Genomic DNA, 24,952 nt, shown 5'->3' with positions numbered 1-24,952 from the left:
GCTCCGCGGGAAGCCTCCTTTTCCCTCTCCCACTCCCCCTGCTTGTGTTCCCTCTCTCGCTGTCTCTCTCTGTCTCTCTCTGTCAAATAAATAAATAAAATCTTAAAAAAAAAAAAGAAAAGAAAATGTTGGGCTTCTCTGGGCCCGTTTCCCTGGTTATAAAAAATAAGTGGGTTGGAATACATGCCCTTGAGGTTACTTCTAATGCTAAAACTCAGACTCGGATTACTTCCCAGCAACTCTATGCTATATTTTTGTTATTATATGCTAATATTCATGTTAGTTTTAGAAAGAAGAAAGGGGGGCGCCTGGGTGGCTCAGTTGGTTGGGCAACTGCCTTCGGCTCAAGTCATGATCCTGGAGTCCCGGGATCGAGTCCCGCATCGGGCTCCCTGCTCAGCAGGGAGTCTGCTTCTCCCTCTGACCCTCCCCCCTCTCGTGTGCTCTCTCTCTCTCTCTCAAATAAATAAATTTTTAAAAAATCTTAAAAAAAAAGAAAGAAGAAAGGGAGAGAGTGAAGGAGGAGAGTAAGAAGGAGGAGGGAGGGAGGGAGGGAGGAGGGAGAACACCATTTCTACACTATGGACTCATTCAACTTGTGACCCACCCTGTCACCCTCCCCCCACTTCTTTTTTTCTTTTTTGACCAAACTGTGTCCAGCCAGTCATTGGCCAACTCTCTCGTCCCCACGTACCATATTAGTATATTAGTTCTCAGTTTTGGTCTTTGCACTATCTTGTGCTCATCCCATCTGAACATCATCCTGTTGTGTTGGTTCATCTCCCTCACTTTGTCAGGGTCACTTTGAAGAATTCTATTCTTGGTTTCTGAGGTGTCAGCAAGGCCGTCCAACTGTCACACTTGATGAGGAGAATCCTGGGCCTGGTCCTTCAAGTCACTGAGAAAGATGTGAACCCCTATAATGCTAACCCTGTGGAGCCCCCATTGAATCCCCCCCCCCAGGGGGTTGACAGGCAGGCAAGTCCCTGGCGAGCCCCTGATCGCAATCCTGGAGAGAAATCAGTGCCAGGGCTCCAGTGAGTTCTCCGACTGTAATTCACAGAACCAGAAACAAGTATCCCTGGGGAGGAGAGGGGGCCCTGCTCTGTCAGTCCCCCGAGGCCAGGGGGTCCGCGTATCTGATGCCGCACTGGATTCAGATATGAGAAAGAATTTCAGCCTGTTAGAGGTCACACCTCCTCCCAGCCCCCAGTCCAGGATGGAGGCAGGATGGTGCTGATGGTGATAGTGGCAGCAGTGGGTGGGGTGGCGGCAGAGGTGGCTTGCGGGCGGGCGGAGGCAGCGGCTGGCTGCGGTGGGGGCGGGGCGAGAAGGAGGAGGAGGAGGAGTTATTTTTTGCCGTTTCATTAAGAGGCCCTGTGGTGCTGAGAGAAGGCTTCAGCCACAGGAACCCAGAGCGTTGTGCAGGGGGGCAAGGGGGGGAACAGCAACCTGCTTAAGATTGGACGGGCCTGCATGCGGGGCCCAGCGGAGTGTAGCCCAGACTTGTCTCAGCTTAAAGGCACAGGATGCAGAGGCAGGCTGGATTCCCAGCCTGCAGGGGCGCCCTGCTGGGAGATCTGTTGGGGCAAGGCCTGTGCAAGGGAGGCAGGTTGGGAGTGCTAACTGGATTTTTTATTTTTATATCAAGACACTGTGTTTAAAATTTTTACAAAGGACAAACTCCATGGGTTTCCGTTAGTGTTTTAAGAACTTTTCTTTAAAAAAAAAAAAAAAAGCCAACAACAACAAAAAAACACCGCCTTTTTGAAAGAGAAATGACAGACACAAAAGAGACTCTGTAAAGAAAATGGGGCAAATTTCTGATACCATTACCCCAAGGGCAGAGGCAGAACCCAGATTACACCCAGGGGCCCTGATAACAACGGCCTCCACCAGAACCTCATTCACCAAATCTAGGGTCCCCTGGTCTAGCCAGGCCGATGTTCCTGGCCTTTAGGGGAAAGCAGGTCACCCTGCAGTCTCTATAGCCCTCCACAGGGACACAGAGGTGGCTGGAGAGTTCTCCCCTATGGCCCTCCAACCCCATCCAGCGGTAGCCCCTTCCTCCTTCCACCCCATGGTCTTGCTTGAATCTGTTTCTTTCTTGGGGGTCATGTTCCTCGCCCGGATTGTGTTAGCCCTGGGGGTGCCAGAGCCAGACAGACATGGGCCTGGAGCCTCCCTTCCGGAGCCTCTTTGCACTCATGGGTTGGAGAGGCATGTGTTCCAAAATTATTTTAAAAAATCAACAAAAACAAGACCCAGAAAAAAGACCAAGTCTGGGGGAGAAAGAGCTACTCTGCTCTGTAAAGCTCCCAAGTCTGGAGTTGGTGGGTGGTGCAGTTCCAAGAGAGGCGGAAGGTGAGCACCAAGGGGGTGTCCAGCTGGTGCTTTCGGGCCCCCAGGAGTGTCTGTGATCAGGCTCAGGGAGCTGGCTTCAGCTGCTGTTGCACCGGTCCTCGGTTTCCCAAGGACTCACTTGCGTCCCCATTTGAAGGGTTTGTTCAGGTTTACTTCTTTATTTGTGTTCTTGTACATGCGGGTGCATGTCCACATCTGTCTATGTTTGTGCAGGTGGGTCTGCTGTCGGGTGTGGGTGCGTGTGTATACATATATGTCTGTATGTGTCTGTGTGTGTGTGTGTGTGTGTGTGTGTGTCTGTCTGTCTGTCTGTGTGTGTCTGTGTGCATGTGTGTCCGTGGATCTGGGAGGGAGGGAGCCAGGAGAGAGGCTGTGCTCTGGGCTGGAGCTATACCCGGGTAGTGGAGTGTGAGTGGGGCAGCCCAGTACTGTTGAACCCTGCGGCAAAGGTGTTATAGGGGTGCAATGTCTGCAGCCCTACCAGGGAGTTGGGAATCATAGTGATGGTGTTGGGTGTCATGAGTGGGATGTCATCAGGGGAGCGACGCAGGGTCAGCGTGTAGTCGGGTAGCGCAGTGAGGCGCAATGTGTCGTGGGGGGGACCAGCCTCACATTCGTGGTGGGTGGGGCCCAGCTGTAATGCTGCCAGCTCCTCCTCAGGAGCAGCTCCCAATTCGGGGGCCCCGGCTCCCCTCTGAGGGCTGGGCTGCCGCAGAGGCTCCTGGCGCCGTTTGTCCTTGCGGTAGTAGAGGGCGGCGAAGGCCAGAACATTAAGGAATAGGAGGGAGGCCCCCACAGCGATGGTGACACTTAATTCAGTGGAGTAGTCACGAGGGTTCTCCACCAGGAGCGGCCCTGCATCCTGGTCCCCGTTCCAGGACCCTTGGGCATTCTCATTGCTGTAGGCAGGGGAGATGGCCGGCCGCTTGGTGCTCCAGGTCTTGCCGTTGGGCCTGCGGGTGATGTGGGAGCTGTGGGTGGTATCCGGGGGCGGCACTTTGGTGGTTGTGGACGTATAGTGGAACATGTCATGCAGGTTGTAGAGGTGGGGCACCAAGTGTTTCCAGAAGGCCACCTTGGTGGCCCGGTAATGATCGCGGACCCTTGGTTTCAGCCCGATGTGAAGGTAGAGCTGGTCTCGGGGATTGTATTTGGACCAGGCCACTTCCTCAAAGCGGTTGGCCTTGGTGTGAATGAACTTGGTGTCCTGGGGGACCGGCTTGTTGGGATCCCTGAAATACCACATGGAAATCCGGGGTCACCACTCTACCTAGGTGCACAAAGGGCCCAGAATGCCTCCTCTCACACCCACTTCTGAACTTCTTCCCTGGTCTATAACTTCCCACCTTTCCAACTTTTGCAGGGTCCCTCTCTCTGTCCATGCCCCTCCTCTTCCCCAGGGCCTTGAATTCCTATTGCCCACTGTATCATGGAAACTGTCTCATCCTTCCCTGTGCCCATCCTGTAAGGTCATGCTATAGATGCTTTTTCTTCTCATGTGCTACCGAGCATCCACCAATCTTTCCAGCTGCCCGGTTTTTCCAAGAACCCTTGAAAGGCTCTTTATGAATATACTTTATTCCCACTTCACTCGGCCTCTGACCATCTAACCTTGAATCCTGTCATTCTGCCAGTAACTCCCCCTGCTGCTCCGTCCTAATGTTAGCTGAGTTCTGAGCCTTGGTGACATTTTGGAGGGAAGAAATGGCACGAAAGACTCAAAAGGAGGAAGGAGGGGGTGAAGAGGTTAGCAAGCAAAACTTGGGGGAATATCTTTTAAAAAAGAGATGACAGAAGAGGCTTAATGATAGAGGAGCAGAAGGGAAGGCATGCTGGGGTCCCAAAGGAGAACAACCCCCACTTTCTCCTTACCCGGTCTTGGCAAAGTTGGTCCAGTAAGTCATGACGACGGCACTGAGCATAACGTCATTCTTGGAGAAATTGCAGGGGAAGAGGTCAGTGGGGCCTACCATAGGGACACCAAAAACGTAAGGTACTTCGTCCCCATGAGCTGCATCTGACCAAGCAGGCTTCATGAGGCTCTGGCAGTGATGGTAGAAGGCGTAGAAGTAGGTAGGTGAGCCATAGCGGGCATGCAGATCAGCGGTCACCACCGAGGGCTCCACCCACTGGTGGTCAGTGAAAAGCGCCACCAGCGTTTTGCGGCGGGTCTCTGGATTGTCACGGTCTGCCCAGTCTGTGTACATGAACTTGATGGTCTCCCGTAGGGTGTCCTTACCCTCAGGATAGCCATACAGATTGTCCACAAAGTTGGAGACTGAGTAGTCAAAGTCAGTGCCAGAGACGCCATCCTCAGGGTCCACCACCCCTTCCACGAACTTGAGCCCCTCGCCCTGGTTGACACCTAGCATAATGTCATAGTTGAGGAACTCGCCCTGCTCCATGAGAATCTCAGGGTCATCAGGGATGACATCACCATCAATCACAGGGCCAAAGGCCACATGGTAGCGGGCTGGCTGGATGTCCTGCTCTACCAGCTCCTTGGCACTCTTTTGACGAAGACAGTCCACCATGTCCACCGTGTCTAGTACGTTACAGCCTACCTTGTCTGCCAACAGGCTGGTGTACTTCACCGGCTGGTAGTTCACAGCCCAGCTGGACAGGGCAGAACCACTTTGGATGATGGCCCTCTGGAAAAGCCCTACGGAAGACAGGAGGCACCAGGTCAGATCTGCCATGTCCCCCACAGCCTAGGCCTCCCTTGCTTGTCCCTGAGGGACAAATTAAACACCCCCTCACTCCTCTGTCACTGACACTGCCCTATGGGTGCAATGAGCTATGAAGGAAGACGAGACCTTTCGGCTGGATGATGGATTAGGACCAGAGGAGGGGTTGCTGGGCCCCTGCGCTGACTGACCCCCTGCCTGCTTCTTGCTTCCTTATTCTGGGATGAGGGCTGGTAACTTGGGGGTTAAGGAAATGCCAGCAAGAATTAACCCCTTGGGTCCCAGACATCAGCTTCCTTATGCTCCCTCTCTTTATCTCTCCTTGTCTTCCCTTCTTGCTTCCTGCCCAGCTGGGCCCAGCTCTGTGCCAGCGCACCACCAGGGAGCTGGCGCTTCCACCACAAAGGGGTCTTTTTCATGAGAGATGAGAAATACAGGCAGGGGAGAGCCTCACATTCTGGGAGTCTGGGGAAAGATTCCTGAGGGCAAAGGCCTTGGGATCTCAAAGTCTCCAGGGAACGTGCCCTCCCAGCATGTAGTCTCCACAGAGACTTTCCTTTTCCTGAAGCTATTGATGCCTCAGATTCAGTTTCTCCCCTACCCAAGATGGAGCCAGTCCTCCAAACTCAAAAAGTGGATGATTCTTTCCCCCCACCCCTGGAAGAAAAGGGGGGTATCATGCTCTCCCTGGCCCCAACATTCCCAAGCGAGGGATAATCTGGCCCTCAGGCACACGGTTCCTTTCCTCTAAGAGAAAGGCAGTTGGCATGGGTAGAAAGAGAGGGAGAGATATATAGATCACTACTTAAGAGAGAACCCCCCCTTTTCAAAAAGGGATTCTCCATGAATCAGTTGCAGAAAGACCGAGAGGACAACTCTTTAGTGCAGCCAGGCCCCTCAGGAGACAGAATGTAGCACCACTCCAAGAAAGGCCTTCTCCTCCCAGGGAAATAGTTCTGGATCAGAGGAGGCACCATTCCTCGCTTCAGACAGGGCCACCCTCACAGCCGGTCACCTCACCTTCCTTTGTGGAGAAAGGGATCCCTGTTCCCACTACTGTCACCTAGAAACACATTCTAAGGTGTGATGCAGATCCCACCCTGGTCTTCCCTCATCGGGGTTGTCCCTGGAGGGACAGGGGCAGAATGTCGAGATCAGAGAAGGTGATTTTTCGCTCTCAGACAGACAGGTCTTCTTCAAAGAGGGACCGAGAGTCTTCCTGTGAGAATATCACTCACTCACGGGGTCGATTCCAACAGGGACCGAGAGTCTTCCTGTGAGAATATCACTCACTCACGGGGTCGATTCCAACAACAACAACAACAACAACAACAAAATCCTTGTCCTCTCTCACAGATTTCCTTCCTTCAGAGGGAGGAAAGGAACTTATTTCAGGAAGATCTCTTCTTCATGAGAAGCTCGTCTTTGCCTCTCAGAGGTAGAATGTGCTCTACAGCCCAGAGGTGAAGAGAACTTTTCCTGCTGAGCCAAAAAGGGCCTGTTTGGCTCGCTTGAAGAGTCACTAGCAGAGCAAGGAGAGAGGCTTTCCTCTGGGCTAAGAGTGGGAGTCTCCCTTGGGGTTGCCCAGCCCAGGAGGAGGTCTGGTGTGGGCTACTGGATCGCCGCCCCTCAGAAAAAGCCCACCCCACAGGTTAGCTTTCCTCACTGTTCAGACCCATCTCTCCGCTTAAGGACAGCTCCCCTCCTGTACAGACTTGTTCTTCGGAGAGAAAGGCAGAGAATGAGTGTTTCTTACACCTAAAAACTAATTCCCACTCTAGATCTCCAACCTGAAGTCACATGTCCTTCCCAAACTGACAGATTTCCCTTGCCCCCCCAAAAAACACCAAAAAAACACCCCAAAATAAACCCCACTGTCCCTTCAGATAGACATCCTCCTCGCACTCACCCAAACCCGACTCCCACACAGAAGGAGGATCTTACTTTCTCAAGAGAGAAACGGGATTCTCTCTTTCCCTCTCTCACACTGGGAGAAGGACTTCTTCCCCGAGAGGAACATTTCCATTCCACTTCTCCCCAAAAGGATGCCAAGCTGATAGAAGAGAGCCGGCTGATTCCTCTGGGCACTCTGAACCCCGGGAGGCCTGAGGCTCAGGGTGGGCAGCCGGCACTTTGCTAGTTGAGGTTTTGCCCCAAGTGCTACTCACCCTCAGAGTGATGCGACAGCGTGAGGAGGCTGACACAGGATGCGCCGATGCCCGAGCCGAAGACAGTAATACGGCGGGGATCGCCACCAAAGAAGGCAATGTTCTCGCTCACCCAGCGGAGGGCCTGGATTTGGTCAAGGAGCCCATAGTTGCCCTTGGCAGCCTGATCGCCAGTGCTGAGGAAACCTGGATTCAACAAAGGGCATGAGGATGGTGAAGGCAGAGGGATGGGGGGGATCGGGGTTATAACGGCAGGCAGGAGACAGGGAGGGGGCATGAGGACAGAGGAGGGGCATGCAGCATGGTTCTTTCCACCTAGCTACCATGTACTAGTGCTCCTTTCTGCAAGCTCCAGCACCATCAGTGTAGGAAGGATCGATCGGCTCCTTGCCTCCCACCCCCATTCTCCAGTGTGGAGGGAGGGGTCTCCAGACTATTCGAGGGGACGCCTCCAGCTGGGAGACTTAAGCTGCAAGAACTGCAGATGGCCGGGCCCCTGATGTGCTCTCCAGGACATTACCCTAGCCCCCCTTGAGATAGAGTGGAACGAGCAGGGACCCTGGAATCAGGTGGTCCTCGGTTCGTGTCCTGGCTCTACCACTTACTGGCCGTATAGCCTTGGGCAAGTTATTTAAAATATCTGGGCTACAGTTTCCTCTTCTGCAAAATGGAGGTAAAAATACTTCAAAGGGTTGTAGGCGGGATAAAACGAACCTAAGCATCCCTAATACGCTCCGCACTCTGTAAGTCTATAATTACTTCTCTTTCCCCTTCCTCCTCTCTCCGAAGGAAGTGAGGATCCCAAGAGGCAAGGATGCCTAAGCTCTGCTTGGCCCTTCCCGGACGGGTTAGTCCATCTGCACCTCGTTCCAGGGCCTCAGGTGGCCCCTCCCATCATTCTCAGGGCGGGTTCTCATTTCCCCTCCTCCCAAGACCTAATGAATCAGAAACTGGGGAGGAGGCCCAGCAATGTGTGTTTTTCACAAGCTCTCCAGGTGACTCTGGGGCCTGCTAAAGTTAGAAAACCACTGGGTGAGACCATCTTTTTCATCTGGTGGAGAAATGGGGAAGTCAGTGCAGCGTGTTACCACAGAAACAGGTCTTCCCGCCCGCCCACCCACTGGGATTTGCTGCTGAGGAGACATGTCACCATGGAGACTACCTTCCCACCCACCTGCTGGGATTTGCTGCTGTGGAGACTTGTTGCCATGGAGACTACCTTCCCACCCACCTGCTGGCTATCCCACAGAGATGTCCTATATCCCCCCCCCCCCCCCGCTTCCATTTCAGACTGATCGTGCTGCCTCATTTCCTCTCTCTTCCTTGATCCCTGGGCTCCCTGGAAGGCTCTATCTTCTCCTGCCCTAGGCTTTTGGAAGGGTTCTTTCCAGGTGGGTAGTTGTGGACACCCTATACCTGGATCGGTCTTTTTGGACTCCCTGTTTAAAAGCTCCCTTTGCAGCACCTGGGATCAACTTTGCGAGAGGCCACGTTTGAGGAGCCCCCCCTCCTCAGCTCACAGGGAGCTCCCTGGTGGTCCTGGCAGGCCATGGACAGAGGCTGAATTCAAATAGACTCAAGCAGGCGCAAGACCTCATCCCTGTCTTTCTCGGGTCCTCGTGTTTCTAGCTTCTGCGAAAGAGCTCATTTCACCCTCTTCAAGGGCGTTATTAATTTACATATGGTACAATTAAGGATGTAAAGTACTTAGTTATTCCTCTCAGGGCCTAGTCACAAGCCCTCTTTAGCCCCAGGTTCCCAGCGAGGAAACGTGAAGGAATTAGAGAAAGCCTGAATGAGGATGAACGGAGGAGCCCTTGTTCCTCCAGACAAGGGAACCAGCTTCTCCTCTGCCTGGACCATTCGCACACCGAAGCCGCTGCTGGGAGTCGTAAAAAGTCTGCTGACCAAGATCCAACCTAGCTGTCCAAGCCCGAGACCCTCCGGCAAGAACCACTCTGTGCTTCTCTTAGCCCTCCTGTCCTCTCTCCCTGTCTTTCTCCTTCCTCCATATTTTCTTTCCTTGTCCTCTTATTTAAGCCTCGGTGGACTTGGCTTCAGCCTCGGCTCGAGGTAGCGTTCCGTGAAATGTGTCAGTGCATCTGTCCTACCAGCGGGAAGAGCCCGCTCTTTGAATGGAGTAAAGTAGATTTCGCCAGCGTGTCTCGATTCCCTGGGTTGGGAACAAAGGCCTGACAGGGCTGGGTGGAGGAGCCAACCATCCGTTTCTGCTCCCTTGGCTCCCACCAACCCCGGGATGAGAGGCGCCGGAGCATGCGGATGATGCCACGTCAACCATCTCCACTACAAGAGTCCTGGGTGAAGTGCTACATCCACGGGGCTGAGGCAGATGATCCAGCAAACGTGCCCAACCGTGAGCACGCAAAGCCTGGCGGTGTGGGAGAGCAAGTGGCTCGCTGCTAGGTCCCCAGTAACTCAGCCCTCCACAGAAGCCACGCGAGAAGGAGCGCTGAAACACCACGCACTCCATAAACTGTCAGAATAAATCTGAGACCGTCTCCCTGGGCCCCAGGTTGACACTGCAGTCCATGGTAAGCCGCCTGTCAGCAGAGGATGAGGGAACCCGGCACATCGTACCCAAACCACGTATCTCTGTCCCTCAAGGCTTGACATTTACCAGGTTTTCGCTTTGCCCGAAGGGTACCCGAACAGAGATGTATGATTAGATTCTGGAACCCAGACTAAAACCTGGCAAGCCCCTACTTCCTCAGCCCCAGGGATATCCACATGGGGTCCCTTTCTTGTGCTGGTCTCGAGCCCCCTGGGGGCTCCTCAAATAATTAGATGGGATCCCTGGACCGGCCTGTGACAGTCTCCATATAGATGAATCACCCGAGATGTCCAAAGAAGCACCTCAGAGTAAAGCATCCTTCTGGGCTCAGTGCTTCCAGAGAAGCTGAAGGGAGGGTGAATGCGTGCGTGCAGTTGGGGGTCCCAAACCGGCCCGCCGGATCAGGGATGCTTGAAGACACAAAACACCCAAGTCTCAGCTACACAACAAAATCCCCAAGTGTCAGGGACAGGCCTAAGTTCTACATCTGGCACCGAGAGACAGAAACATCTTGTATGTACCCAGAATCCAATCAGTGGCTTATTGATTACATCTGTGTTGCAGAGCAGGCTGTGAAGGAGACACAGGAAGTGGTGGGGAAACTTCGGACCAAATCTCAGTTTGTGACTCCTTCCGAGGTTTGGGTCATATTATGTTGATCATTAACAGCTGAAGGCCCCAAGAATGCTATACGTGCCCCCAGATGTGCTGTTCTGGTTGTCCGAATGAGAGGGGGTTGTAAAGTGGGGGGGGGGCGTGTTCTTAACCAGAGTTTCCCCGGATGAGTTTTGGTGGGGTCCTTGGAACCATTTCTATAGGTTTGTGTATGTGTGTGCACGTTCCCCCCCCGGGGGGGGGGAGAGTCCATAGCTTTTGTTAGAACCTCAAAAGGGGTCCAAGACGCCCCCAAAAGTTAGGAACTCCTGATGTAGAAGCTTCGAGAGTAGAGAAGCGGGAGGGTTGTCAAGTAATCTGCAAACCAGGACACCATAGGGAGCACTCACCGGCGACAGGCCCCGCGCAGCCCCCAGCTGTCGAGTGACGCTTCAAATCCTGAATCTCTCCTTCCTGTCGCCTTGCTCGGTGTCACTCTTGTCCTCTTTTCTCTCCCCCCGTCCTTTTCTTCTCTTCCTCAGTTCCTGCCCGCCCCCCCCCCCCGCCCCGCTCCTCCACTCTTTCTTTTCCTGCATCCCCTAGCTGGTCGGGTCCAATCATACAGAACCGAGGCACGGGCGCCTGGGTGGCTCAGTTGGTTAAGCCACTGCCTTCGGCTCAGGTCATGATCCTGGAGTCCCGGGATCGAGTCCCACATCGGGCTCCCTGCTCAGCAGGGAGTCTGCTTCTCCCTCTGACCCTCTTCCCTCTCGTGCTCTCTATCTCATTCTCTCTCTCTCAAATAAATAAATAAAACCTTAAAAAAAAAAAAAAAGAACCGAGGCACATTCTTTGTACTCTCTGTGCTTCCCAATAAAACCGACAGAATGGCGCTCTGTGTGTCTAATTTTTAAAAGCAGCCGAGTTGAACATTTTCTATCACTCTCACTAAGAAAATAAGGTGGCAAAACTCGTTCTGGCCTTCAACTACTGTGTGGGCGTGGCTGGACATCTGTGTGAGCTTACTTCTGGAAATTCCGGACTCTCCAGGAACTGTGCAGCCCTTGCGTGTGGCTCAATAGCCACCTTCACTTCCCCTTTACTGTCAGAGACTCAGATCCCCCTTCCTCAACAGGACAGAACACTCAAGAGAGCCTCTCCTGGATGTCTGGGGCAACTTGGGAAGACGGAGGAGCAGAGCGGCCGAACCATGACAGCCAAGCCCACCAGACCGCCGAGAGACCAAGGGAGACGCCTTGCGTGCCTCATCCCCGGGATCCAGAGGCCACTCGAAGGCACACGGGCTCCACTGTTTTCAGGGAATATCATTTCTCCAGTCTGAACCCCAAAAAGGTGTCTTGCTAGCCCACCGAGTGTCAAGGGTCAGTCAAGAAAAGGTTGCCTTTCAGGGCTCATGAACTCTACCAGAAGTGACGCACAGCCCCGGGCCCTCTGGGATTAGAACCGGCAACAACGATACAGTCCGAAGCAAATTAAAATCAGGTCGTGTCAGCCAAGTGGCCAGGGAAGAGGTCATGCCGCGGCTGGTCCGGCACCCAGGCCTCCAGACCCGATGCACGGCCTAGGCCCCCACTGGAACTTGGAAGACAGCAGCGCTTCAGGCAAGGAGTTGTCTCCCTCCCACCATTACAGGGCTGCGCGGCTGCACGTGCCCTCGGAGGCCTGGGTGAACGTCTGATAGGGAGCAAGACCCTGTCGGAGGTACTTGTCTGCCTCAGGACCCTGGCCGCGGGTGGGCAGTAACAGCAAGGAAGAGACAGCACAGAGGGGCAGCCTACATCACCAAAACCGGAGGGCCGGCGGCAGAGGATGTGGGGGGCAGGGCCCAGGGGTGCAAATGAGGAGGCATTTGGGAAGGAAGTGTGTGTGTGGGAGTGCGTTTGTATGATGAGGTGGGAGTACAGGGGGATGTAGGCGTGGAGAGAGTAGTAGAAATGCGTATGTGTGTATATACGGGGTCTGCAAGCGTGGGGTGTGCACACGGGTGGGGCTGAGGACAGGTGTGCGCACGTGCATGGATCTGGAGGCCAAACGGGGGTACATGGGTGTGTATGTGTTTGTCGGGTAGGGTGGGTGAGGGAATACGTACATATGTGTATTGCACGTATACATGCAGGGTACGTACGGGCGGAGCGTCTATGTGCGTGCGTGCGTGCTTGTGTGTATACATGGGAATGTGGGAGGTCTATGAGTGTGTGCACATGGTGGAGAGATATGTAAGGGCCTGGGACGTGTATGGAGACGTGGAAGCAGGGATATGAGGGGGGGTGTGGGTAGTATCTGTGGATGTGTGGCATGAGGAGGTGGGTATGTATGCGTAGGGAGGGGGAATATTGGTTTGCGTTTAGGTGGGGGAGGTGAGGGACATATGTGTGCGTGTGGGTGTTCGAGTGGATGTAGAAGTGGGATGCACAGGGGGATGAGGGTATGTGCGTGTATACGTGGAGGGAATATTTATGTACATTCAGGGTATACGCATGTGGGATTTGTGTGTAGATGTGGATGTGAAGGGTGTGGGTCTTTGTGTAGAGCATATACATGGGGGTAGAAGGAAGTGTAGAGTGTATGGGTGTAGCTGTGGAGGGAGAGATATACGGGAATGAGGGGGGAGTCCGAGAGATCTGTGACCATACAGGGTATGGATGTGGAGTGGACAGAGGCATATGGTATGTGGATATGTGTGAGGGGAACCCTGTATGTGTGGAGTGTTTATGGAGTGGTGGGGGAATGTGTGTATGTGAGAGGCGGCCTGTAGATGTGGATGTGGGGGTCTCTGTGCACGGGTGTATGTGTGTCTTTGTGGGGTGAGTGAGAATTAATCGTATGCATTGGGGTGGGCGGTGGGCGGTGTGGATGTGTGGACATGTGAGGGTATGTAAGCGTGTGGATATGCGACTGGCTAGAAGGAGTATCTGTGTATGTGTGGGGCTTTTAGGGATGTGGGCCTGGGTGGGTAGGGTTGGGGGAAGGACACTAGAAAGTTCACAGACCCTGTGAAGCTCAGCCAAGCAACGGTCTGAAAAAGCAGCGACCTGGCTTGAGACAAGAGAAAGTGTGGAGGTTGAATTGAATTTCCAGTGGCAGCTAAACATTCTGGAAAGGGCCGAGGGACATGGGGAAGCTCCCAGCACTTGGGTAGGGACTGTGTGATACCACCATTTGACTCTGGTCGTTGGCACCCGCTCGGGACCCGAGGCCAGCATTAAATCCCCAGCATTCTCTCCTCCTTCCTTGAGAACCCAGGCTTCCTTCAAGGCAGCTAGCAGAGAACCATACCTAGCACCCCAACCCGATAGTTGAGGGTGATGACGATGACGTTGCCATAGCTGGCGAGGACGCTGCCGTCAATCATGTTGCCCGTCCCTTCCATGTAAGAGCCTCCATGGATGTAGACCATGACGGGCTTAGCGCCACTGTCCCGGATGTCTGCAAGGAGAAGGGGTGAGACAAAGGCTGGGTAGGATGCCCTTCCTCCCCCACCCCCGCCAGCCCTGGGGGGGGGGGTGTGGGCGGCAAAGCTATCCCAGGTGCCAGGACACCACCGCCAACTCTGAGGGCAGGACTCATGGGGCCGCTCGGCCTGGAACCCGAGCATCGGCCAGAGACTTGGCCGGAGGTGGACTTCGGCGACGGTTTTAAAGACGCTGGTTCCAGCCTCCCAGCTGAGGGCAGTCAGCCACGCCTGCTACGGCTGGGCCTAGGTAGGCCACGGCTGGGCCCCTGGGGACGGGGAGCGGTGGGGGGAGAAGAGGCAGGGCTGGTCTCCTAGCTGGCTCAAGTGAGTCCCTGCCCCGGGGCACCCGGGAGTCCTGGGACCTGCCATGGCTTCCGAGAGCAGGGGCTGGGAAGCCCTGAAACCCCCAAGACTAGACCAGTTACATGGAAATACGGCCATTGGCAGCAGCCGGCCCCCCAGTGCAGACAGAGACAAGAGGGGTGGGAAGAAGGGGTGGCACAGGGAGAGAACAAGGAAGGGTGTGGGTAAAAGGGAGTGAATGGCAGCGATGGGGTGGAGGGAACCTTAGTGACATGGTTTCTCAGCCATGTGCTCATTTACCCCATTGTCCCCCGGGGCGTCAGGCAGACTTAACTGGAAGCACTGGGGATGGGAGAGAGGAGAGGGGCAGAACTAAGAATGAGAGAGACCCCCTCCCTGCCCTGCCCCGCCGCCCCTCTCCCCACCGCCCTCCCCCATCAGCATTAGGATGAAGATGGAGCCTCCCCAGAGGCCATTCAGTGAGAGACCTTCAAGCGGCTGCTCCCAAGCCCAGGCAGCACAGCGGTGGCGTGGCGTTGGGGCTGGGCAGTCAAGAGAAGGCTCCCGGCCTGACCACTTTGACCTGCAGCCTCTCAGTGTGAGCTGGACCAACACTCTGCCACAACAGCACGGCCCTACCAGCCACCAGCGGACCGCCCCCCCCCCCCCAGCTGTTTGGCTCCTCCAGGGGTGGAGGGGCAGGGCCAGGGCAGGGAGGTAGAAGGGAATGCTCTCTGCTGCCAAGCAAACACAACCTGTTTTCCCAAGGAGGAAGGCAGACCGGTTCAACCATCACGCAAGGATCTTATGCCATCTACTGACTGGGCTGTGGCGTCCCAGCCTCAGCCTGGCATTTTAGCCCACGGCCTTCCTGGCCCTGTCCTGAGCCTATTGCAGCCCGTGGCCCCGAGGCCATGTCTCTTTTTCTGGGAGGAGGCCGGGGTGGGTAGGTGGGTGGGGATTCTAGATGGTACTAATCTCCGGCCCCTTTGGTCGTCACTGCCTCGCTCCTCAGCTCAACATCCTGCCGGGCCCCTCTCCCAGGAGCCAGTCTCCCCGCAAAACACAGGTGTCTCCGCAGTGAAACCCAGGTTATGTCCTCGCCATCCGGTCTCCTTTTCGCCTCTCCCCGCCCTTCCTCTGCCCTGCTTTCTCTCCGCTCTCCCTGCTGATCAGTAGGGGCAGGTGCCCGTGAGCCACGGAAGATGGGGGAGGAGGAAGCTGTCTCTGGCAGTGCCCGCTTCTGTGCTGTGGGACTGAGGACGGGGATAGGGGACCGGGGCGAGGAGGCCGCCCTCCCCATGGCCCTGCTTGTGGTCCCCTGCTCCCGCCAGCCAGCCGTGTCCATCACCTTGGACCTCCCAGCGGCCAACCGGGCCAAAGATGGATGAGCAGCCCAACAGCCTCGTATAGGAACAGAAACACACCAACGGACGGACAGACAGACAGACGGGGCTTCTCCCCATCAAGAGGGGGAGGGGCTCTGTGCCATGCACCAGCCGCCGCGCCCTGCAGCCCCCAAATACCTTCATCTTCATCCCCGTCATTATCCGCTAAGTCCTCGCCCTGTTTCTTAGCGCCGGATCCTGGGGACCAGACACGGGGAGACACAACAGCACAGAACAGAGAACAAAACAGAGAGAGAATTCAAAAACAGCATGACTGCAGTGTGGCCCTGCAAGCCAGCTCTGGGCTTGGGCCCAGGACAGGCAGGAGGGATGGCAAGAACCGAGGGAATGGGTGGGCTGAGGCCCAGACCTTCATCAGGATGATGGTGTTGCAGGCCCCTGCCGCGCTGGTCTCCCTGCTGCCTCCCTACCCCGCCTCCCTGTCCCCAGCAGCCCGTCTCAACCAACTACCTTCCCAGTTAGGAAGGCGGGAGCAGCATACGGGCCAGGGCAGAGAGCCAGAGACCCACTCAGGGAAAGGATTTCTCCCGGGGGGCAGGGGCTGTGCGTGTGTACACAGGCAGGCTGAGCTGGAGAGCAGGGACAGGCGCTGAGGGTGACAGGTGGCCAGAATGTTGGATACGGATGCGAGCTATTAGGGCAGAGTCGGGTCCTGGGGCCCCCAGCCCTCGGCTACCTGGGCCCGGTGGATGGGCTCAAGCTGGGCCTCAGCTGACCCTGATTCCCAGAGGAGGAAATGGGAGATGAAGCTTTCCCTCTGGTCTTCCTCGTCGGGGCCCCCTGCTCTGGCTAACAGCAAATGGGGTTCCTGTGAACAGGACCCAGGCCTAAGAGCAGCAAGCAGTGCTCTGAGATCTAGAGAGAGCCAGAGAGGGAGGGAGGGAAAGGAGGAACGGGGGAAGGAGAGAGGGACATGAGAGAGATGGAGAGAGAGAGAGAGAGGGAGACAGAGGAATAATGATAACAGCTCCTACCATAGACCGAATATTTACCGTGTGCCAGACCCTCTACTTCTGCCATACTGTTTGATCCTCACACCCCAATGAGGTAGGTACTGTTTCTATTCCGGTTTCACTGATGGGGAAACTGAGGTTCAGAGAGGTAAAGTGACTTGCTCAAGATCACACAGCTAGGGAAGCCCTAGAGGTAAGATTCAAACCCAGGTCTGCTCGACTCCAAAGCCCATGGTCTTTCCACTGCACCATGCCACCTTTCTGGGGATGGGGGAGAGGGAAGGAAAAAATCAGCGAGAAAAGAGGTGGAGCGTGGGGGACGGGGAGAGGGGACGGAAGGGAAGGAGAGAAAAGAAGGGCCCAGAGGAGAGAAGAGAGACACTTAGGACCTGTGGGTAAGTTGGCACCAACTCTCCTTCCTGTTCTAAGGAGATGAGAAGTGCATCTTGAGCACGGCTGTGGAGAAAGGACCTACTGCCTGGATGCTGGGCAGAGTGGAGAGACAGAGGTCGTTCTGCCAGCACCCCAGGGCTTACCCTCTTGTCTGTGACACCAGATACTCTCAGCCTGGAGGCAGCAGATAGCCCTCTTTCCCAGCTGGTCCGGGCTCTGGTGACTGAATTCCCTTACAGCTATTAATCAAAACAGGAACCGCCTTCATATTACAAAATGGCTTTTCAACTAGGGCAAGAGCCAGGGCCCCAAGGGGCAGAAATGGCCTGCAGCTTCCCGAACTTCCAGTGGCACCTACCGTCTTAACACCTGCCAGGACTGCGCTCAGACACCCTGTGGGGCACCGCGCATCATCACCCACACAGCGGACAGCCCCCCAAGCGGAAGGGACTTACTCATCCCGAAGCATGAATTCCCTCCAACCTGATGGAGGCAGAAGTGGGGGGAGGGGGCAGGTCCTCCCCCCCACCCCCGCCAGAAATCCCTCACTTCCAATGGGCACCGACTTAGAAGGTGGGGCCTATTGTCCCCGCCCGCCCCGCCCCCCCCACCCGCCCGCCCCGCCAGAAGCATCCCTGGGGTTGCTGCATCGTCCCAGCCTGCTCTGCACAGATGCCTTCGCTCCTTCAGCTTAGCACTTGCAGAACAACTCCTTGTCATGCCTGTCACCCTGGCCAGCTCCACCAACCATCCCCCTGTCCCAACACTGGGCTGCCACGGGGTCTCAGCCGGGCCCATCCTGCCTACACTATGCACACCACAAGCCTAATGACCTCTGCGGATGTCTCTCCCCCAAGAAGCGGGGTCTGTAAATTCCGTTCCAAATGGCCACAGCGGGCCCTGGATAGGGAACTAATTTGAGCAGCGAAATGACCAAATGCCCTCCCCCACGCTGTCTGGAACTCACTTCCCAGCTTGGCCTGTGGGGCTTAGCTGAACCGGCTGGGTTTCAATCCTAGGATAGAAGCTTCGTCAGAGTAGTGATGAAGCCTTTCGTTACGTCTAAACCTTGCCCCTACCTCCTAGCCCTCCACAGCCCAACAGCGCCTAGCCCACGGCGCCTAGCCCGTGGCGCCTAGCCCATGGCCTTGCCCACAGTCAATGGTCCTGATGGGTAAATGTTTGCACTCGACTGGAGCTTCCAGTCAGCTCTCTAGCCAACCTCTCAGGACTGGATGGCCCTGGGCTCTCACTGGCACCCTGGGGAGATCATTCCTCGAACGGTTAATGGTTAATGTTCACATCATCCTCTCTCCCCGGACCCCCACCCCACCCCCCACCCAAGCAAGTAACCCATGGGAGCAGGTTTAAGAGACCCTCTTCCTGAATTCATTCACAGGCTAGTGGAATGTTAAGGCCCGAATGGTCCCCCTACCACCTTCGGAGGCGGAAGCAGAGGTCCCTCCAGGAAAAGACTTGCCTAAAGTCTCACTGTGATTTAGCAGGAGAGCTGGGGCTCAGCCCGGCTTTGTGGCTCCCAGCTTTTTGCAATGCTACAGTGCTTCTTCACTTGTGCGGGGAAAAAGCGTTTGGTGATCGCCTACTGGGTGTGAGGTCCTGGGCTGGGCGTGGGGATGTGGCCGAACACTGTCCCTAGAGCAGCAGGCCCCACTCGGCGCTCCAGGGTGCGTCAAGAGCACTCAACGCCTGGCGCGCGGGTGCGCGCACACGCTCAACATGTGGATTCCCAGAATCTGCCCCCAGAGATTCCTGCTCAGCAGGGAGCATCCGGGCCCAGGAATCCTGACAGCCCCACTGGGGTAGGGGGCCGGGGCTGGGGGTGGGGGTGGGGGAACCCTGCCCTAGGATTTCAAAGGAAAACAAACTCCGAGCTTGCCAAAAGGTTGTGGGGATCAGGCTGTGATTTTCCACCTGTTCCTTAAGCTGTTACTGTTTCCAATTTGGCCCAGCCCATCCACGTTTCACCATTGTTTTCAGAGTCGGGGAGGTGGGAATGACCAGATGGGAGCTGCCTCAACGTACACGTGCTACAGTGGAAAGAACATGGCCCTGAGGGTCAAGAGACCCGGGTTTGGGTCCCAGCTCTGCCACAGATCAGTGACAGGGCCTCGAGCAGCAGCAAGTCACTCCCCTGGGCCTGTTTCCTCATCGGTAAAATTGGGAAACTGATTCCTGCCTTACAAGCTTCCAGAGACATGGGGAGGATTTTACGAGCTAAGTATGAAAGCGCTTTGCAGAAAAACATGACGTGCGCTATTCGAATAGGAAGAATTATTTCTACAGGGGGAGCACATTCCTCCCAGCAAGAGGGTAAATGCAAAATTCAGGATCTCGTGCCTCCTGTAGAGTCTGTGTTTCTGAGACCCCCGAGGTCTGCCACCGGACTAGCCGGGGCCGGGGGCGGGGTGGGGGGGCGGGGAGGGGTTCGGGTTACACAGCTATGCTCCGGCCAGAAGGGGTGGGGGCGGTTGGCAGGGTGACTTCAGGGCCGGAGAGTTGAGTCTAGACTTCGCACCCAGGGAAGAGCACGGAGGGATGAGCTGGTGGCTCCCCGCGCCCCCCCACCCCCGCCAGAAAGAGGACAGAGCCCCTGGCTCCATCCTGGCTGCCTAGAGCTCCACACCCGCCCCCCCGCCCCCGCAGGTGGCTCAAGAGAGAACCGCTGGCTATCTTTGGCACATATGTTAGTGTGGAATCCGGGGCTGGGAAGAGCGGAAGAAATGGGGTTGTTGCAGCTTCTGCTCTGAACCTGCCTTAGGCCACCGAATCCTCCCTGACGAGCAGCCAGGGCCCTTGGCTAAGGTGGAGCTTAGGCCTGCTCACCGACCGCCCCCTGAGCCTGGGCTACTTGAAGGAAGGCTGGGTCCTCAGGGGCAAGGGCAGGTGGGCAGGCAGCCCTCCCTCTCTCTCTCTCTCCCTCCCCGCCGGCTCGCTACCTACCTCCTTTCCTACAAATTTTCTTGTTGGGCTTTCGGGCGCATTCCTTGGAAATCCGCTTTACTGTAAAATGAATAAAAAACTAAAAAATAACAGGAGGCCTCTGCCCAGGGGCATGCACCCCCCACCCTCCCAGGCCCCAAGAGCTGCTCTGCAGGTGGCACATGGCAGAGAGCCTGTCCCACCATCTCCTTGTTTCTGTCACTTACCTTGGTGTGAGCCCCGCGGGAGGAGGCAGCGGCTAGCCAAAGAGGAGGCACCTAAGCAATGCCCACCAGGCTGGCCCCCCCCGCCCCCCGCACGCGCCCAGCTCCCTTGGCCGCACACACCTACCACCTTTCAAAGCAGGCAGGATGGCAACAGGGGGGCCTGGTGGAGCCAGCGTCCTCCCGCGGGCGGCTGCCTGCAGTGACCCATTCTCCCCCAGGGAACCCCCATCCAGCACTCTGGCCCTAGACCTGTCAAAGCTCTCAGGCCTGGCCAGGCCCCTCCTGGTAACAGTGTCACTCACACATGGGAGCTCAGACAATGCTGGGGGAGGGAAGAACGGGGAGGGGAGGAGGTGGGGGGAGGCCAAGCAGAGTGATGGTTAGAAGCATCTTCACGGACGGACGGACGGACGGACGGAGGCATGCTGCTGCAGGGCGCACAACCACATGCAAGCCACAAACACCACAGGGCAGGGGCCGGGGTTGGCGGGGAGGGCACGGTGCCTGGCCGCAGCACTCACCATCCTCCGTGGGCACATAGACATTCAGGTAGAGGCAGTCTTCGTTGGGCTCCTGGATGTAAGTAGCGACAATATCCAAGTTGGCAGTGAACCAGACGGGCAGCATGACTTCGGGCACAGCTGTGTGGATGTTCTGGGGGCACACTGGGGGAAAGTGTGTGGCGTTCCGGATGCCCGACCAGGATGGGGGTGGCTCAGGGGGCAGGAAACGTTTCTCGCCGATGGGGGGAGCTGCGTAGGGCACCCCCAGGTACTGGTCCACAGGCCCCAGGATCTCACTGGGCAGTGGCACCCGGGCACCCCTTAGCTTCCCAAAGTGAGTATTGACCGTGGGCGCTGGGGCCTGGGTACTGGCCCTCAGCACCAAGCTGAGGAACCACAGGGTGAGGCACAGGCTCCGGCCAATCGTGGACTTGGGGCTCAGGGACAGCGAGGGCGGGCCAAGCCGCAGCCACATGTTCCGGGCAGGGGGACTGGCAGGAAAGGCAGACTCCAGGGTCACAGCATCAGCCCGACAGGCAGCCCCTTCATGGCCACACTGACTTGAACCTCAAGACTGAGCTCTCGAGGGACACCTACAGGTGCCCGGCAATGCAGAGAGGTCGTCCAGGCACCACAGCTTCAGAAAGGGGACTCCCTCAGGGCCAGACAGGCCTGTGGAAAGAGGGAAGTATGCGTCATCTAGGGGGGTCGGGGCCAGCTCAGCAGTCGCGGTCTTTGGGGGCCCTGCTGGGCACGGGGGGGGGGCTGTTCTCCCACAGGTAGGAGAGGTCTCAGTGCCCGGGGCTCCAGGGACCAGCCCGCGAGCACCTGGCCACGATTGGAAAATCCTAGGGGATCGACCCAGTGATCAGTCGTTGCCCCTGCAAGTTGCCCCATCCCCAGCTCCGACTCCTCAGCCAGTGGAGCTCACTGGGGTCAGCCCCGGAGCCAGAGGGGCACGTAGTCGCAGGGGGGTGGGGAGTGCTGGCGAAGGAGCTCAGGGCCCTGAGCATGTTGGACGCGAACAGCGAACTCTCTAGACCCCTGGCCCCGCTAAACCCACACCAGGAGAGGGTGGGATTGTTAACCTCACTCTGGGGTTCAAAGGCATAAGCAGGAAAAGCAGCAGATAGGCAGAGCGTCCCCCATGGAGACCCCCTCACCCTCACCGGTCCACCAGGGTGGGGTGGGGGGAGGGCAGGACGGCCATTCACCAGAGCCCCCAGACCCTCCTGTGCCCCTCCTGTACATTTCTCCTCAGCCCTCACTGCTCCCAAATTCTTAAGCCTTGGTCCTTTCTGTCGGCTGTCTCTAATTCGCACCGAGTGCCAGAACTGAGGCAGAGACCCGTCTGCAGAGGACCCCAGGCATTGTTGATGCTCAGCCAGTGTAAAATAAACAACGGAGTGTGGGGGACACACACTCAGGGACTCATGGAGATAAAGTCACAAAGACTCAAAAAAGGGAGCGAGAGAGACCAAGCCAGGATCACAGACCCTGCGATATTCGCTCAGGGAGACATATATCCCAAACCCACAGAGATCCCTCATATAGTCCCACATTCTGAGACGGAGAGCCTCCCTGAGCCAGAGACTCACAGAGAAATACATTCAGAGACACAAACAGAGACTTACTGAAATATAATCACACACACACACCACATAGGTAACCATCCAGAGACACATGCAGCATAATGGTGACACCTAGGTGGAGACAGAATCAGAAATAGCAGCACACTCAACACACACAGGCTTTCTGACACACCGTTATAGAGCCAACACATACATACAGGCGCACACAGACGCTGCTGCATGGACACACACACACACACACACACACACACACACACACACAATTTAGTTTTCCCTATTTCTCCCGCCTTCCAAGATTGCCGGCCTGCTCCTTTAAGAACTGGCTGAAGGGGTGGGGGAGGGAGATTGGGAACGCCCGGCGATCGGCCACCACGAGAGGGGAATGAGAATGTGTGTGTGAGAGAGAGAGAGAGAAAGAGATAGAGAGAGCAAGGAAGAGAGAGGGAGGGAGAGGGAAGGAAAAGGAGGGAGAGGGAGGGCGAGAGAGATAGAAGGAAAGGGAGAGCTAGAGAGAGAGAAGGAGAAAGGGAGGGAGGGAAGAAAGAGGGCAGGCGGGCAAAGCGACTAAAGGGGTGGGGGCCCAGAGGAAATGGGGAGCAAAGTACAGGGTGGGGGGTTAGGTCCCAGACATTGCCCAGAATGCACCCGGGGTGGGGTGGGGAGGAGAGGAAAGGGAAAGGAAGGGGTAGGAGTAGGGAGGTGGGGCAGGAGGGAGTGGGTGTGTGTGTGTGTGTGTGTGTGTGTGTGTGTGTGTGTGTGTATGGGGGGGGATAGTCCGCAGCTGAGTTCACACAATCCCCCCATTCACCGTCTCCATGGCAACTCTGGGGCACAGACCGCTCATTCACACGGCTTCCCCGCCAGCAACCCCCCCACACCATTAACCCCCTCGGCACCGCCCCTCCCCACGAATTCCATTAACCCCTTCGGGATGCCTCCCTCTCCAGTAACCCTTCAGTGCCAAATGCCAGTCCCCTTTGAGTCAGTTCCCTGCAGCCCCTCCCCCCGGAACACCTAGACAAATCGGCCGACCCCCAAACGCCCTCTGTACCCTAGGGCCCACTGTGAGTCCCCAAGGCCGAGATCTCCATCCTGGTCCAACTTGCAATTTGGGAGAAGACAAGGGGAGGCGGCAATGCCGGGGATTAGAGTGGCATCTGGGATACTTTGGGGGCTGGAGCAGTATTTGGGCGAGGGGCATTGTGCAGGAATGGACTGGTATCGAGAACTGCAGTATTAGGGGCTACGCGGGTCCGGAATGGTATTGGGGGACAGATCTGCATTGGAATGGGGGAGGATAGGATAAAGGCCTGGGGGGGAGGGGGGCTGCAGAGAGTGGGGGAGGGAGCCTGGCTGTGAGATGCTATGATGGAAGAGGGACGGGGCTGCACTGCGGGGGAGGGGGGACTGGCAATGTGCAATACAGGAATAGGGCCGGGGGCCCTTAGTAGGGGTATTTTGATGAGCATGCGGCCAGGCTGTGGAAATAGAGGGACGATGGGTGGGAGGATGATAGGGATGCGGGATTCAGGGAGGGGGTGGAAGAGAGAAGCGAAGCGGGGGAGGATTGGAGGGTCAGGGGTGCCGATGGAGAACATGGGGTTGGGAAGGATGGGGAGCATCGGCTGGGGAGCAGAGGAGCCCGGGATTGGGAGGGGATAGGATCGGGGCAAGGTATGGGCAGCTAGAGGATGAGAGACCGGGGCAGGCGGCCTCACCTGTTCCCCGGGCTGTTGCGAGCGACTGAACCGGGCCGCGGACCACCCATATCGCCTCCAGGCCAAGGGCTCCGCACCTGAATCCCCGAGATCTGCTCTCCGGCAGCCTGGCTGCTGTGCCCGCGCACCGAGGGGGCGCGCTGCGCGTGCCCGGACACGGGGGGGCGCGGTCCCTGCCATTAACTCCTTTTGTGCCAGAGATGGCTCAAGTCCTGGGGCATGGCCCAATTCCTCCCATGCTCAAGCACGCTCGCTCGCTCGCTCGGCTCACCCTCTCTCCCTCTCACACACACACCCCTCAAATCAAAACAGGCGATCTTCCACGGCAGCTAGCTCAAACTTTACCTGCAAAGCTTGAAACCTTGAAACAAAGGGAGAAACTGAGGCACCGTCTGCAGGAGCCCCCTCCCCCAGGTCATACTCTACAAAAGACAAGCCTCCAGCTTGCTCAGCATCCCTCGCCTCTCCCCTCCTCAGCACCCGCGCGACTCAAGCAGCAAGCCGCGGAGGGTGGGGGCACTTGGCTCTCATCCTGTCACCCGCCCAAAGGTCAACGTTGTTCCTTTCCGCCGCCGCTGCTGCTGCTGGGGCATGTCAGACTGAGACTGTCGGCATGCCAGTTGCCCCCACGGTTGCAGGCTCTCCCCTTCAGATCCCGCTGTCTTTGTGTCTCACGTTGCCCTCTGTAGTGCACCTGTCCCGTTTGTTTAGCCCCTACCCCCCACCCCGAGTCCCTCCGAGTGTCCCTTACCCCAGCAGAGCCCCCTAACCCTGCGGTTCCTCAGAATGTTTATGTCAGGATAGAGCAGGTCAGAAGCGAGCTTCGGTCACGGTCACGGCTTCCCCGGGCCATGTCCGGAGTTTCATTCCTTGTGCACACGGCTCTGAAACTTGCTGAGTCGCACATGAGCGAGGGCGCCATGGACCTCGAAGCGGGATTCTGTTTTATTTATTCTTTTTTATTTTTTAGAACTTGGGTATTGATGATCGGTGCTCCTGGTTTTACCAGCACACTTGCCACTTGCCAGTGACCCAGTGCAACTATGGCTTGGAT

General features: G+C 56.6%; 1 protein-coding gene across 5 annotated transcripts; it reads right to left on the bottom strand.

The window, feature by feature from the left end:
• Positions 1–1,613: 1,613 nt before the first annotated feature.
• NLGN3 (neuroligin 3) lies at positions 1,614–24,539 on the bottom strand. 5 transcript variants are annotated; one of them, XM_073885816.1, is made up of 8 exons: positions 24,244–24,539; positions 20,607–21,260; positions 19,880–19,939; positions 15,690–15,749; positions 13,683–13,832; positions 7,220–7,405; positions 4,237–5,026; positions 1,614–3,596 (listed from the first exon to the last, which is right to left on the bottom strand). In XM_073885816.1, the coding sequence occupies exons 2-8, from the start codon at positions 21,061–21,063 to the stop codon at positions 2,753–2,755; spliced, it is 2,547 nt and encodes an 848-aa protein (XP_073741917.1). In that variant the 5' UTR covers positions 21,064–21,260; positions 24,244–24,539; the 3' UTR covers positions 1,614–2,752. The 5 variants fall into 5 exon arrangements, with proteins under 5 accessions (XP_073741917.1, XP_025710545.1, XP_025710606.1 ...); XM_025854760.2 differs by lacking the exon at positions 24,244–24,539 and adding an exon at positions 23,899–24,019; XM_025854821.2 differs by lacking the exons at positions 19,880–19,939; positions 24,244–24,539 and adding an exon at positions 23,899–24,019.
• Positions 24,540–24,952: the final 413 nt, after the last annotated feature.

This window comes from Callorhinus ursinus, unplaced genomic scaffold, assembly GCF_003265705.2.
Source record: "Callorhinus ursinus isolate GAN/ISIS: 27379988/994484 unplaced genomic scaffold, GSC_fseal_2.0 scaffold66, whole genome shotgun sequence".
Classification (NCBI taxonomy): Eukaryota; Metazoa; Chordata; class Mammalia; order Carnivora; family Otariidae; genus Callorhinus; species Callorhinus ursinus.
The sequence above is the reverse complement of the archived record's forward strand: the minus strand, read 5'-3'. Positions and strand labels throughout refer to the sequence as shown.

Bases quoted from the DNA above. Each gene is read 5' to 3' on its own strand.
- NLGN3 (XM_073885816.1), bottom strand. From the start codon at position 21,063: ATGTGGCTGCGGCTTGGCCCGCCCTCGCTGTCCCTGAGCCCCAAGTCC. The intron at 19,940-20,606 runs GTGAGTGCTGCG...TTCATTTTACAG, and splicing joins CTATGTGCCCACGGAGGATG to TAAAGCGGATTTCCAAGGAA. The intron at 7,406-13,682 runs GTATGGTTCTCT...TGTTGAATCCAG, and splicing joins CTATCGGGTTGGGGTGCTAG to GTTTCCTCAGCACTGGCGAT.